Consider the following 15,564-nt stretch of genomic DNA (forward strand, 5'->3'; position numbering starts at 1 on the left):
TTCAGAGATAGAATAGTATTAGCTATTTTAAAGGGGTTAAACAATAATCTTTAAAAACAAAACAAAAGATCCAGAGCATTATTACAGCCTTTAATTTTCTCTGTGAACGATAATTTTTCTGTAAAAATAATGATGTAGACGTTAATCAAAATGTAGTATTTGAATTTCTATCTACTTTTTTCAGAGAATAGCTCTGGGTGATTATCATTAAGATTTCTTATTGAGTGATGTGAATATTGTATAGAAAGTATTTTAGCTGGGCATTTGGCTAGCAGTAGAAGGGTCATAACTACTGTCTTTATCCCCAGGCAGTTTTATCATTTCTTTTGTTTTTAGATTTTTTTTTTTTTTTTTTTGAGATGGAATTTCTGTCACCCAGGTTGGAGCACACAGTCACCCAAGCTGGCGTGCAGTCACCCAGGCTGGAGTGCAGTGCCGCGATCTCGGCTCACTGCAGCCTCAGCCTCCGGAATATCTGGGACTACAGGCACGTACCACCACGCCTATTTTTAGTAGAGACGGGGTTTCAGTGTGTTGGCCAGCCTGGTCTCTAACCCCTGACCTCAGATGATCCACCCATCTGGGCTTCCCAGAGTGCTGAGATTACAGGGTGTGAGCCACCACGCCCAGTCAAGTTTTCTCATTTCTTAAAAGCCTTAGTTGGCCAGGTATGGTGGCTCATGCCTGTAATCCCAGCACTTTGGGAGGCTGAAGCGGGTGGATCACCCGAGGTTGGGAATTCGAGACCAGCCTGACCAACGTGGAGAAACCCCATCTCTACTAAATACAAAATTAGCTGGGCCTGGTGGTGCACGCTTGTAATCCCAGCTGCTTGGGAGGCTGAGGCAGGAGAATCACTTGAACCCAGGAGGTGGAAGTTTCAGTGAACCAAGGTTGTACCATTGCACTCCAGCCTGGGCAACAAGAGCGAAACTCTATCTCAAAAAAGAAAAAAAGCCTCAGTTACTGTGGCAGTATCAATGAATCATGTGAATCGGATTCATAAAATTCTATAAATATATGATGGTTACTTTATTTATGGTAAGACAGTATACTGTTTGAAGCATGTTTGAAATTGAATGCCAGAACAGCATATAAATTGCAGTTTCATCTGTGGGAATTTTAAATAAGCATCTATAAAGTTTTTAGTCAACAGATTATTTCTTTGTCTTGATATTTAGATACTGTGACCCGTGGGAGTTTTTTTTTTTCTTTAATATTATATGTGTTTAATATTTTTGTTCTTTTTTTTTTTCCCGGTGAATATATTTCTTTTGGAAAAATGTTATTTTCCCAAGTAGACCATATGAGATTCACATTTTGAATATGTGGTGTTAATTGTTGTAAGATATTGGAGGAAATGATGGATTGATTGTTTTTGCATGAATTTTGGCAGCTGCTTTGCAATAAGTATATTTCCTTTTGTTGCCACCATTAAATTCTCTGGTTCTCAAAGTTTCTGTATGCCTTACCACATGACACGTAATTACAATGAAAGCGTTACCTTACATTCCTCTAGCATTCTTCCCCGCCAGTGCCACACTTAATGCCTTTTATTCCTCAGCTTCATGCATGAATTATGTAGCATATGTGAAGAGGCTTAAACTGTTACCATTACAAATTCTTGCTAGATGGCTCCTGTTATATTTAGGATATACTTATACTTTAGACAAAGTAAGAATGTTATTGTTGTTGACCTTGACACCGAATAACTGGGCAGACATTATATAGCTATGTTTGAATCCTCGCAAAATGTGCTGTTGAAGCCAACAGAGTCCTGGCGGGAGACTCTTCTGGACAGCAGAGTTATGGAACTTTTCTTCACAGTAAGTCTTAGTCGTCGTCTCTGGTAGCAAGGGCCATAGAAAAGAGGAAATGCGTTGGCATGTTTCTTAAGTAAAACAACAGATTGCTTTTCTCCCCTAAAGTCTTGTCTTTTCATCAATACAGCTGCTTAAACAGAAATTACTTTAAAAAGTTCTTGCTAATTTATAAAAATGTCACATAGTTTGGAAGGGCTTAATATCCTAGAGCAGAAGTTCTCAAACTTTTAATCTCAGGGCCCCTCTATACTCTTAAAAATTATTGAGAACTCCAAAGAGCTTTTCTTTATGTAGGTTATATTTATCTGTTAAAAATTCAAACAAAGCTTTACAAAATAATGTGCTGAAAAGTAACAATAAGAAACTATGAGCATATTAACAGAAGTAACATTTTAATTAACAGTATTTTAAAAAACAAAGCAGGTTTGTTTTGCATTTTTGCAAATCTGTAATGTCAGACTTAATAGAAGACTTATTAAGTCTTATCTGCTTCTGCCTTCAGTTAGTTGCAGTATGCACATTGTGTGGTCTTGGGGAAATTCCACTTTTTACCTGTGTGACAGTGAGAATGGGAAATGCAGGTACTGTCTTCATATTATTGTGCAAATGGTTTTTTCCTCATGGGCAATCTGACAGGCTTTTAAAAAACTTCAGGGATCCCTGGGCCACAGTTTGAGAACTGCTATTCTAGAGTGTTGGTTTTATGTTATATTCATGAGTCATTATTTAAGTTGGTATTAATGAATAGCATTTTATCTCATATGTAGCTTTAGACAGTCCTCTTTATTATTGGTTAAATATCAAGATGTAAGCAGTATGCTCCCACATTCGCCAATGTGTATTCCCAATGAAACAATGAAAAGCTGGAAAAACAATTCATGTGTGTGTATATGTGTTGGATGCTAATTTGCAGTTATAGGGTGAATATACGAGTTAGTTAGATATATTGACATGGACAAAAGCCCACGTAAAAGCCAATTAAAAAGAAAAAAGAAAGATAGTTTGTTTAGTCCCAGTTGTTAATTATAGTTTCTTTTCATTTGTTTTAAAAATATAGATGAGTCCTACAATTGCCTTTTTCTGATTGAACCATTTACAATAAAGTAGTTATGTGGCATATGTTTTAAAATAGCTAAAAGGTTATCTATCCAGGGGTATGTAGAAAATATATTTTCTATGGAAACATTTGGACTGAGCATTAATCGCCTTGTGGTTTCTTTTTAAAATCAGAGAAATGATGGCCAAAACTACTATCAAGATCAAAGAGATAATTGTAACTAAATTTTAAAATTCCATTGCCTGCCTCATGTGACAGGAATTGTTTTGATACGAATCCAAGTCCAAGTCTTCGTATTATGCACTTGACTGAAAGTAGATTCCACTCCAGCAGTTTTTGAAAAGGTGAAAAACTTGCTGGCAGTACTGGAAACAGCTCTACCAAGTCTGAACAGCTGTCTAGACAAACCAGACAGCTGCTCCTGTCAGCTGTGAACAACCACATGCAAAGAACTTTTGAATCTGAAAGTTAACCCTTTTTTGCTTTATTTGAACAATTTTTGTGTTTGTAGCTATTTTCACTTAAGCAGTTTATGAACAAGTTTGTTACTTGTTTTAAAAATGACAGTGACTAATGTTTTTATTTAATTTTGGTTAAATCTAGTTTTAGTTACCTGAATTCATTGCCTAATTTAAAGCACTTTTCCACTGGATATCACTTGTGCTAGATTTGGATAAGCATCAATATACTGTTGCATAAGAGCAAGACTTTAAATATGTTGATCATAAGACTTTAAATATGTGGAATGCTTTGGGTTGCATTCTGCCCTGCAGAGGTTAACAAACTTCTTGATTTTTTTTTCCTTCCCTAAGGTCTTGGGGAAAAAAAAAAACACTTTCATTGTGTTTTCTTCCTACCTTTTTGATCAGAGTCTTCTTGATCTTGCTTATAGGTCTCTTCCTTCTTTGCTCATCACATAAATGCTGGCATTCTTATCTTAATTCTCCACTTTGCTGACTCTGTATACTTTCCTGTGGCTCTTTCTTCCACGCGTAGGACTTCAGGCACCAGTTCCTGGATGACTCCTACATCTATATTCAGCACAGCCAGCTCCAGAGTTGCTGAGCCTTATAATCCAAGTGCTTACTGGATGTTTTACTTTGGATGGCCCACAGACATCTCAGATTTAATATGTTCCCGTAGAATTCGTCATCTTCCTTACTTGCTTCTCCTTCCTTGTGTTCCTCTTCTTGATGCATAGCCTTGCCATTCACCTCACTGGGCGTCCTGCTGGGCTTTGCTTTCCCATATCCCTCTGTCTCTTTCCCGTATTCAGGTGGTGATTTCAGCTTTCAGTTTTATAATACAGTTATAGAGGAACTCTTTTGTAACGATGACATTGGAAAAAAGGCAAGAATCTATATCGTATAAAAATTAAGCGTTTATCATTAGTTTTATGTGGTTTATATTTCAGGGAACATAAATTAAGCTTGAACAGTACACACAGTCTCCATAGACAGTTATTTATTTATTTTAAATTTTATTTTTAGCTATTTCATTGACGGTATTCTTTCTTTTGATTGCTCACTTCAAGACCATAATGAACATTCAAGATTGTGAGATGGATTCTTATTGTCCCAGATTACATTGCATCTGTTGACAGAATATATCTCTGGACATCGTGCTTAAATGCTGATTAGATTCTAAGGCATCCACACAAAAAATTAGTTACAGGTTTTAGATAAAGAACTTATGAGAACGAGCCGTGTTCAGAAGTTTATGCACTAGACAGTGTGCAAATATGAATTTGTCTATTCTTAGAACTTACTATGTAAAACTTAAAATACATTAGAATATAGTTTCAAAAATATTTGTATTCTAGACCAAGGATTTGCAGACATTTTTTTTGTATAGGGCCAGATAGTAAACACTTTAGGCTTTGCAGGTCATCTGTTTGTATTCAACACTGCCATTCTAGTACAGAAGCAGCCATAGATGATACATAAATAAGCATAGCAGTGTTCTAGGAAAGCTTATTGATGGTCATTAAAATGTGACTTTTGTATAATTTTCATAGGTCACAAAATATTATTATTTTTGTTGGTTTTCCCTCAACCATACAAAAATGGGGGAAAAAAAATTCTTAGCTCACAGCCATATAAAAACAGTCAGGGGTTAAATTTGGCTTATGGGCTGTGGTTTGTTCTAGTCCAAAAAGAGTATAGCATATTTTAAGCATGTCAGTGAATCAATTAACTTTGTAAGTTTTAGAGATTATTTAGTATTTTAAATTTCATTACTAGAACGTTAAGAAGTTCAGGGATACGCCGGGCACAGTGGCTCATGCCTGTAATCCCAGCACTTTGGGAGGCTAAGGCGGGTGGATCACCTGAGGTCGGGAGTTCAAGACCAGCCTGACCAATATGGAGAAACCCCGTCTCTAAAGAAAAAAAAAAGAAATTCAGGGATTAAGGATTAATGGACTCAGTCAGTGAACAAGGATTTATTGAGTGTTCATTGTGCCCAGTATACTAGTAAATACTTAAATAGTTCTGACCTCAAGTAATTTAGAAACAATTTGCCGAGTCAAAGTGAACATAACGTAAAGCTACGAGTTCAATGTTATACAACATTTACAAAGTAGAGAGGGAACTTTGTGTAGGAAAGAAAAGGGCTAGAGTAGTTAAGTGCTTTGGCAAATACAAAATGGTACATACAACAGTAAGGATTAGGATTAATAATGATCATATTTCTACACTAAATTTTCCTTGGCTCTATTATGTCAGATTACAGAAGTGAAACCTTTAACATCTGAGAATATTAATACTATAAAACGAGGGAGCAGTATTTTGAGAGCATTTCCTTCACACAGAACACTATACCAGGTGTTTCACGTTCGTATTGTATCACCAAAATAAAATCTAGGTGAGATTTAAATGGATTTAAGTATAATATATATTTTATATTTAAAACTTTTAGCATTTATTAATAAGAATGATGTAGGTTAAACTAAGATTCAAACAAATTGTAGGCGATCTGAGCATTAATAAAAGAGTGCTTGTTATATTTTGGTTGAATGAATGCGTGAATGTCTATGGATTCAATGGCACATTGCTTTTCTAAGTGTGCAACTGTTTACTTCCACTAAAGCAGCATCTATATACTCTTGATTGAACTTGTCTGCTAACTTTAGCAAGAAGCTGTAGCTAGGCATAGTTAGCATAATACAGATGACTGTCGTTGTTGCTGTTTTTAGAAGAAGCAGTATGTCTGACTGGCTGGCATCTGTTTCTCTCTTTGTCATAACATGCTGGAGATGGATCAATTTTCAAAATGTAGGTAGCCCTCAGTTAAAAATTAATTGATATGTTTAAAATAATGCCTGTAATGTAAAGTGGACTGAGGGACAATTTTCAGTTTAGTTTAATTCAGGAAGTAGTTTTCTAGAAATAACCAGCTACAGTGAATTTTTCTCTTACCTCATTCGGCATGGTAAACACGTGACCCTTACAAAGGAAGAATTTATATTTATGGATTAGTAATTCTTTCTAACAGGTACATCGAAAAATCAGAGAAGATTCAGATATGGCACAAGATTCTCTGCAGTGCCTTGCCCAGTTAGCTTCTCTTCATGGACCCATCTTCCCTGATGAAGGATCACAAGTTGATTATCTAGCACACTTCATTGAGGGATTACTGAATACTATCAATGGGTAGGTATACTTGCCCTTTGCAGCTGAAAAAGGAACTCTACGTTTTGTGTTTAACAGTAGAAGAAAAAAAGAAATTAGTTATTTTTCCCCCTTATATTTTGGAGTAAAGTCATATGGGTAATTTGAAATTAATAAACAGAGACATGCCTTTTAAAGTCAGTAACGGTATTGCTTGTTTGGAAATGAGTTATTAATAATTTTTCTTTTACTACCACTTAATAATACTCATTCCTTGGTTTTAGAATTGAAATAGAAGATTCTGAAGCTGTGGGAATCTCCAGCATTATCAGCAACCTGATAACCGTGTTCCCACGAAATGTTTTAACTGCCATTCCAAGTGAACTTTTCTCCTCCTTCGTTAACTGCCTCACACACCTCACTTGTTCTTTTGGGCGAAGTGCTGCATTGGAAGAAGTGGTGAGTGACTATTCTAAAATAAATTGTGTCAGTTTTAAGTGTGTAAATTATTTGGGAAACATGACCTTTAAAAATTTGTGGGTTAAGATAGCTTTAGTTGGTGATATTTATTGGTGTTAAGAATTTAATTTTGAGATGATTTAGTACCCAAATATAGGAGATGGAATGAAATGAGCTGTGGTTTGTTCAACACAAATTTTCACAATTTTTAACATAAAACTTATGAAACTCATTCTAACAGCAAAAACATTGTTTACAGGGTGCTGCTGTGGTGTGGTGTAATTATGTGTAATTTTATGTTTCTTTTTTTGAGAATTTTTTACTTTGGACTTATTTGACAATATGTAAACAAAATTTGGTTCAAATCATTGTAACCTTGCTTATTTTGATCAGATTGTGGTCTCTAATTTTTTGGATGGTAATGCTTTAATAGTGTATCCTGGTAGAATTTAATTTACATTTAAATTAAGAACAATAACAATACTGAAGATTTTTTTTTTTTTTTTTTTTTTTTTACAAATTTTCAAATGTGTATTTTCCGTATTTTATATTTAAATTTAGAAAACATCTACTAAAACCCCTTGACAACACAGCTGCTTCTGTAATAGTTACTGTGAAAAGCTATATTAATCATGGAAAATAATTGATTTCATTCCACAAAGTAGTGATTAAATTGTTGCAACTGCTTTTTCTTTATATGAATCAAAATATGAATCTTTCTGAAAGGCTGTAAAAGAAATATAGATATTTTGTTAGCATTTCTTGTTAAATTGTTAGTTGTTTTGGTTAGATTCTGCCAACAGTGTATAAGTTTTTCATATCCCTTCAGAGGTTTTCAGAGAATAGAGAACTCGAGAATGATTATGTTTATGTAATCGGGCACTTTTGTGATTTGATGAGGAAAGGAACCAGGTCAGAGAGGTGTTTATATGGTAGAGAAAATGTAGTAAGAGAAGAATAGAAGTCTAAAGGCAAAATGTAGATTTGAAAAAATCCATGGTAATTTTAAGTATTTATGCTTTACTCAAACCCCTTCCAAATGATGACAGATTCTGAACTAGTCAGGTTGTATTTAACACAAGTTCCTTGCACTTTCCCTCTCCCCTTTGGTTTGTGATAGTTTCTCTTCGAAACCAGGTGGATTGAAGAGCATGTTGATCCTATATTTAGAAACTAAGCTACCTTTTAAAGTTTCTGTTTGTGAGTTAAGAGTGTTCCTAAACATTTTAAAGAATTGCTGGAAGATTTATGGCATCTTTGGTTTGCAAATTTTAAGGACAGAATTTATTTTGAGGACACTGACATCTTGACAAATTTTCCGTCAAGATTTGACAAAGGAATGTTGGAATATAGAAAGCCTACATGTATTTGCAGAGAGGTAGATGTGTATTGTGCTCATTTCACAGCAGACATGCTCTAGTGATGATGAGCCTGATAGGTTTCATTCAAGAAAAGTATTTATTTTCATTTCTTTTACTCTTTGAATTAGTTTTTAATTGAGCTGTTTATGATATTTAAAAGTTATTTTTAAAAATACTTGGTCATGTGTTGAAAAGGACAGAGGGAAAATACCTGTTTAAAGTTTTGCATTAGTCATAGAAACCAGGTCGGGGATGTGTGGTGAAGTTGAGGGCTAAGGGGGTGACTCCTGCGTGGAGACTTGCTTGAAAACTAAATCTCCTAAATGTCATGTCAGCCTGAAGCAGTTTCCATTGTATCTTGTGTATGCTGGGGGTGGAGGACCAGGGGAGTGTACAACTAATACCAGAAATACGGGAACAAATCCAGCCAAACCAAATTGGACCTCTGGGACAGAGACATTCCATCTTTTGTTTTCTTGGACACCCAGTGATTGTAGTGATAGTATATAATACGTGGTTGTCCTGAGATGGAAAAGTATATAAAGACATGATCTTTTAAGTAAAATTTGAAAAATTGAGGCATAGTAAAGAAACAAGTTTGGGAGTTAGCATGGGATGAAAAGGTGATGAACTTTTGAGGGAGACAGCACCCTTATGGGCCAGGCAGCCGTGAAGCGTAAGAGCTCAGGCAAGCTGCCTCAGTTTTTTTGAGCATGTTTCCACATTGGTAAAATCAGGTTATGAATTCCTTCCACCGCTTTATGACATGGATTAACTGCGTGAAAAGTACCTGCATAGTGTGTAGTAATTTATTACAGGTGATAATATATTGAATAATAATTTTTAAAATGAACTTTTGTAAGAATAGCATTTATTGAAAATTTGTGTGCACTCTTACCATGAAAGAACAATTGTTGAGTTTTGTTTGCTGTGAACCAGTTAGAATTCTAATTTTTAAAAATTATTTTAAAAATAATTTATTATAAATTATAAAATATTTTTTGTAATTTTAATTTTGTGAAATATTTTTGTTTTTCTTAAATATTGAAAATTTCTTTTCCCACTTGAAAAACGTTCCACATGTAAGGCTTTTTACTGTGAGAATACTTTTTAGGAGCTGTGTTTGTTTAGGAATACATACAGATTATCATCTTTTTTAATAGCAATTCATGTCTTCGATAGTGATTATGTTGTTGCAGCAAGGAAAAACGAACATCTTCATAGGAAGAAACATTCTTGATACTAATGTGTGTTTTTGAAACCCATGTCATAAAGTCACCTTGCTTGGTGGCTTTAGCATGTGAGTGAAGAGACGCATATTTGTGAGTACCTGACTTGGAGTTAACTGAGTCTGTGTTCACAAAGAGCAATTCCAGTACAGCCAGTGCTTGACTTAACGACCACGATTGCGTCCGACAGACCGGTCGTAACACGATTTGGTTGTAAGTTGAGTAAGCTATATGCACGTGGAGATGGTAGTGCTGCCGGAAGCTGGCCCGCACTGTCGTACGCCCAGCTGGGCAACGTTTGCGCTGCCAGACGCGGAGCAGTCGTGGCTAGCGATTATGGTCGTAAAGTCGAATGGTCGTAAGTTGCATAGGTCGTAAGTCGATCAATACCTGTATTCAGCCAAGTTTCTCTGTGGCTGCAAAAGTTTCTTGGTATTACTTAAGGCTTCTTGGAGCCAAGAATGTTTTCATTACACCCCATTATCTGTTGCTGAACCAAAGAGGTGATAATGAATGTGGAGATGAAAAAATACTGCCTTGAAGATTAAAATCCTTCTGGGCATGGTAGCTCTCGTCTGTACCTTGGGAGGCCAAGGCAGGTGGATCACCTGAGGTCAGGAGTTTGAGATCAGCCTGGCCAACATGGTAAAACTCTGTCTCTACTAAACATGCAAAAATTAGCCAGGCGTGGTGGTGGTTGCCTGTAATCCCAGCTACTCAGGAGCCTGAGGCAGGAGAATTACCTGAACCTGGGAGGCAGAGGTTGCAGTGAGCTGAGATTGTGCCACTGCACTCCAGCCCAGATAACAAAGCAAGGCTCTGTACACACACACACCAATGCTAACAATAATTGTTCATTTTAATATATCAACTATTTTATAAAAGATTGGTAATAGTACGTGTATTTGAATTGATTCAGTGAAATGCAAGGAGAATATGGCTTGAACTCTATACTCTAGTTTGGTGCTTAGTTTCTTTTCTAATTAACCATTTTGAGTTCAGCCTAGTAAGCAAAACCATGCAGTATGTTGTTACATGAACACAGCAGCCTTCATAGCACTGAGGTATTTTGTATATGCATTTTGGTGTGTGTGTTGTGTATAGGGACGATGGTGGTAAATAACAATTTATAAAGAAAGAACTTTACATCTACTTTTAGTATATTTGTAGCCTAATCTCAAGGCCAGCAGGACAAGATAGTAATTAAAAAGGTGCTTGATAAAGTTGTTAGGAAGTCGATTATGGAGTGTAATGCAATAAAATAAATTTGCAATTTGTCGAGTGAGTGAGTATATTTAAAGGTCAGCATTCTTGATTCAGAATCTAATTTCTCTGACTTGTTGGGTGATTACTTTGTAGAGAGGTGATGTGACAAAAAGGAAGCCATACATTGAAGCCAAATTACAGATTGAGAAGTGGGGAACATAAATTTTGGGATATCTCAGTGATAAGAGGGAAAACAATTCTTATTCTCTGGGATGGCTGTGTCAGTACAGTGCAACTGTGTACTCTGCCTGGCATCTTCACCCATGAAAGGATGGTTGTTTCGACCTGCCAGCCTTCCCTCCAATTGATTCTTGTAGCTATAAAAGAATAAATTGATGATACTTGAGAGAGCAAGCTGGCTGTCCAGCACTCCCCACCCATCAAGCACATTCATTTCCTCTGCTTAAAAGATGGAAGAAGAAATAATACCTGTGAGTATTTTGTAAACCTTGCATATTAAAAGTATACTGTTCAGAAATAATAGCAATGGTTTTATGTCTACCAGGATATTTGGAAGAAAACTAGTTACTATTTTACCTTAAGTACAGATTCTTATTTAAAAAAGTGTTTTAAGAATTATTTTAATGTTTTAATTCTAATTGGTTGATAATATTACCATGCAATGTTTCATGACTTGTATGAGTCAGCTCTCATTGTTTAAATCTGCTTTCCTAGTACAGAACCAGTGTAAGTTTTATAGAATTTTTGCACCTGAGATAGAGGGCAGTGGATTTAGAATAAAGCTTCCTTACTGTCATAACTGTTGTTTCATATTGTATCCCTTATACTGTTTGTTATACTGGCATTAGAAACATAATTAGATCCAATGGACCTGGGGTTCAAAAATGAATACTAGAGTGAGGTAGAAAAGAAGGGATTTCGAAAGCATTTTCATAGTATGTGGAAAAAATTTTTTAAACAAACAAAAAAACAAAAGAAAGAAGGGATTGCCCTTTTATCCCATGTAAGCCGGGCGAGTCCCAGAAATGTCAGCCACTATTCAGCTCCGTAAGTCTGTATTGAGCACTTCTCATGTGCCAGGAACAATGTCTAACGTGTATGCATTCCTTTGCGTTGCGAATTTGGAAACCCCTGTGCGTTTTCAAAAGGAAGAAAGTATGATAATCCAGTAGTGCAGCATTTAAAATCTTTTTCTGTAAATTATAGCTTGGACTCTTGTGTTTTTGTGGGGTAGGTGGTTTGCTTTTTTTAAGTTATCTGTCTATAGGATTTTTCTAACAGCTACAATGCTTGTCTACTAAATCAGTTTCTCTTGGGGGATTCCAGAAGCCAGGAATACTGTCAGCTGCATAGGTACTCCGAAGTTAAATTAATTCGGTATTTTAAGGACTAGCGCCGGGCACGGTGGCTCAAGCCTGTAATCCCAGCACTGTGGGAGGCCGAGGCGGGTGGATCACGAGGTCAAGAGATTGAGACCACCCTGGTCAACATGGTGAAACCCCGTCTCTACTAAAAATACAAAAAATTAGCTGGGCATGGTGGCTCATGCCTGTAATCCCAGCGACTCAGGAGGCTGGGGCAGGAGAATTGCCTGAACCCGGGAGGCGGAGGTTGCGATGAGCCGAGATCGCGCCATTGCACTCCAGCCTGGGTAACAAGAGCGAAACTCCGTCTAAAAAAAAAAAAAAAAAAAAAAAAAAAGGACTAGCTAGAAAAAACAAAATAAAAATAACTAGATAAGGTGTTAATTTATTTTGCATTTGACATTCAAAGATTTATAAATTCCTGCATTTTTAAGTGGAGAGTTTATTAAGTTTTGTGATATTTGTCAGTATATTGTTGTCATTTTTGCCTTAAATGATACTTCGTTAGGAAAGAATCTAAATACCAATAGCAGATGAATAACAGCAGAAACTAATAGTCTAGCTCTTTCAGTCGTTAATCTTTTATATTGTCCTCAATATGCAGCACAAATATTGTTTGTGGTTTGTCATTGGACGTGGGGTTGTTCTGCTGCCTGTAAATTTTAAAGTTACTGTGAAATGTTTTATTCATATAAAGTACTAGTTTTATGTTATAAAAATATAAAGAATAATGAAATGAACAATTATGTATCAACCACCAGATTAAGAAATAGTGTAGTATATTGATAGAGCCTTTTTCTGTCATTTTTTAACCTGTGTTTTTTTTTTTCCCCTCACCTGTTACTGTATGCAAGTGCTTGTTGTATTACTTATTTCTGCCAAGTGGGTCTATAAGCAGATGCTGCTGGCGAACTTCCCAGCCTGTGTTTTGGCCACTTTTTTGCAGCCTGTACAATCTCTGGTAGTTGAAACTGTTTTCACTTCTAAACTGTTGTGAAGAGTAATACAGAAGGAACTTTTTAAAGGATATTCTGTAGATGTAAGATATTCTGTGACAATTAATTGCCCGTATTCATCTCACTGCATTTTTTGTCTATGAATCACATACTGATCTAACGCATTATTTATGTTTACATATGAAGATAATCTTCATGATCAACAGAAAGAGCTTTCCAATTTCATGGAAAGGATTTGGAGTTGTCATGAAGATTAGTTGCTGTTCATAGGAAAACAATCTGTAACTACCTTAGCACGAGATTTAGATCATATTTTTACAATATCTGATATTAGATTTATATAAAGATAAATATAGATAATGACTTTATATTTTAGAGCAGATCTGAGTTCACAGCAAAAATTGAGTGAAAATACAAACCTCCTCAAACATGGAGCCTCCCCACCCTCACCCATCAACATCCTACATAAGAGTGGTGTGTTGTTACAGCTGATGAAACTACATTGACACATCGTCATCATCCAGAGTCCATAGTGTCCATAGGGTTCACTCTTGGCATTGTACATTCTGTGGGTTTGGACAAGTGTATGATGTCTACCATTAAGGTCTCATACAGAGTAGTTTCACTGTTCTGGAAATCCTCTGTGTTCTGCCTGTTTATCCCTCCCGCAAACCTCTGGCAACCACTCATCTTTCGGCTGTCTCCACGGTTTTACCTTTTTCAGAATGTCATGTGGTGATGTTAGATTTTAATCTCTGAAATTCAGTTTGATGTCAAAAAAGGAGACAGATGTCATATACTGAAAGTTTTCTTTTCAAAGCTTCATTTGACAGCATTTTCATAAATAAAATTAACCATTATTTTGGAATTAGATATTTAACATAATTACCAAAACATAAAAGCAGATTTCTTTCTGTGACTAAAGGGTTGCAAATTTGCTGCTCTATATACTTCCAAGTTAATTACGAGCATTGAGAGATAAGTGCTGATATCATATTTTGATTACCTTCTCCACCCTCCATTTCCAGATGGAGTAAAGTGGGGTCAAGTAGTCTCATAAGCTCTAAGCCCCTCTCCAAAGCCTCTCTGGCAACAGGCCTGACAATACCAAGGGCATGAGCACATAGCGTCTAGCTTGGTCTCCTTAGTCATCTCTGTGCACGTGCTGCTGGCTTGGCTGCTGGGTTTTGGCCAGAGTGGCCATGGAGCAGGGCCAGGGTATTATGAAAAAGCACTAGGTTAGGTTTCAGTTCTCTGTGATTAGACTGAAAGATTTCGTTGCCAATTGTCATCAACCAAATTTTTCTCACACTTTGCTCCGCAAGTTATATTATCTCCAAAAGGAACCAGAATGCTCTTAAGAAGTCCATAGTCTTACCGTAAATTGCCATCCAATGAATTGAGGCTCTGCAGTCTACCTGTGATCTTCTGTTCTAATACCAGAGTGTTAATAGGAGGGATTATTGAAAGTTTTTTTAAATAATAGAAAGGCATATAAGACTTTTACTTTTTAGTTATACTTTTCTGTATATGAATAATTAAACAAAGATAACATGTATTAGATATGTATTTTAAAAACAACAAAGATAGGTCTTAGAAAATATCCTGCTTTTTTTTTTTTTTTTTTTTTTTAAAAAGACTGGGTGGGTCAGAGGATGCTATTCCTAAATTCCTCTTGTGGTATGTTACCAGTCTGTTTATTTTGGCAAGATAAACTGTTAAGACTTAACAAATGATGGCTGCAAAGCACATGCTTTGTTAAGTATATAAACAGGCCACAGATGTTTCTATGGAAAGAAAGTATCTTATTCATCTCCATATTCTGGTGCCTGGCTCTTAGCAGTTCAATCAATTTTTTTTTTTTTTTTTTTTTTTTTTGAGACAGGGCCTTGCTCTGTCACCCAAGCTGAAGTGCAGTGATGTAATTTTGGCTCACTGCAACTTCTGCCTGTCAGGTTTAAGTGATTCTCCTGCCTCAACCTCCCAAGTAGCTGGGACTACAGGCATGTGTCACCACGCCTGGATTAATTTTTGTGTTTTTAGTAGAGACAGGGTTCTGCCACGTTGGCAAGCCTGGTCTTGAACTCCTGACTGCAGGTGATACACCCATCTTGGCCTTTCAAAGTGCTGGGATTACAGGCATGAGCCACCATGCCTCGCTGAGAAGTCTCCTAAAGTATAAACCTAGGAGTGGAATTTTTTGATCAGAGAGTATGTGAATGTTCACTTTTACAAGATAGTAGTGTCAGATTTTTGCTAAAGTGATTGGACCAATGAAAAATTAATAAATGTGTGTGAGTTCTCAATGATCCATGTCCTCACCAACACTTACTGCCAAACTAGCAAGTATAAAATAATGGTCTTAATTTTCCATGTGCCTTGTACCCAGTTTTCTCTTAATAGTATCATCTTTTGTAGCCATGATATGTTTGTAAGAACTAAGAAATTAACAATTGGCATATTATTAGTAATTAAAT

The 15,564-nt window shown here is 36.1% G+C and overlaps 2 protein-coding genes across 6 annotated transcripts in view; both read left to right on the forward strand.

Moving 5' to 3' along the window:
* Positions 1-15,564, forward strand: part of XPO4 (exportin 4) — a 116,137-nt gene that overhangs the window by 65,593 nt on the left and 34,980 nt on the right. For all 5 annotated transcript variants that reach the window (XR_004263410.1, XM_032260120.1, XM_032260119.1 and 2 more), the window contains 3 exons: positions 1,714-1,826; positions 6,376-6,533; positions 6,776-6,950. Coding sequence is in view for 4 of the 5 variants with exons in the window: in XM_032260120.1 (XP_032116011.1) it covers positions 1,714-1,826; positions 6,376-6,533; positions 6,776-6,950 (446 nt within the window). In the remaining variant the exon portion in view is untranslated. The remainder of the gene's footprint in view (positions 1-1,713; positions 1,827-6,375; positions 6,534-6,775; positions 6,951-15,564) is intronic.
* Positions 1-15,564, forward strand: part of EEF1AKMT1 (EEF1A lysine methyltransferase 1) — a 150,161-nt gene that overhangs the window by 6,054 nt on the left and 128,543 nt on the right. The gene's annotated exons all lie outside the window — the stretch shown is intronic.

The sequence above is a fragment of the Sapajus apella genome, unplaced genomic scaffold (assembly GCF_009761245.1).
Source record: "Sapajus apella isolate SASKATOON/1434 unplaced genomic scaffold, GSC_monkey_1.0 scaffold114, whole genome shotgun sequence".
NCBI classification, from domain to species: Eukaryota; Metazoa; Chordata; class Mammalia; order Primates; family Cebidae; genus Sapajus; species Sapajus apella.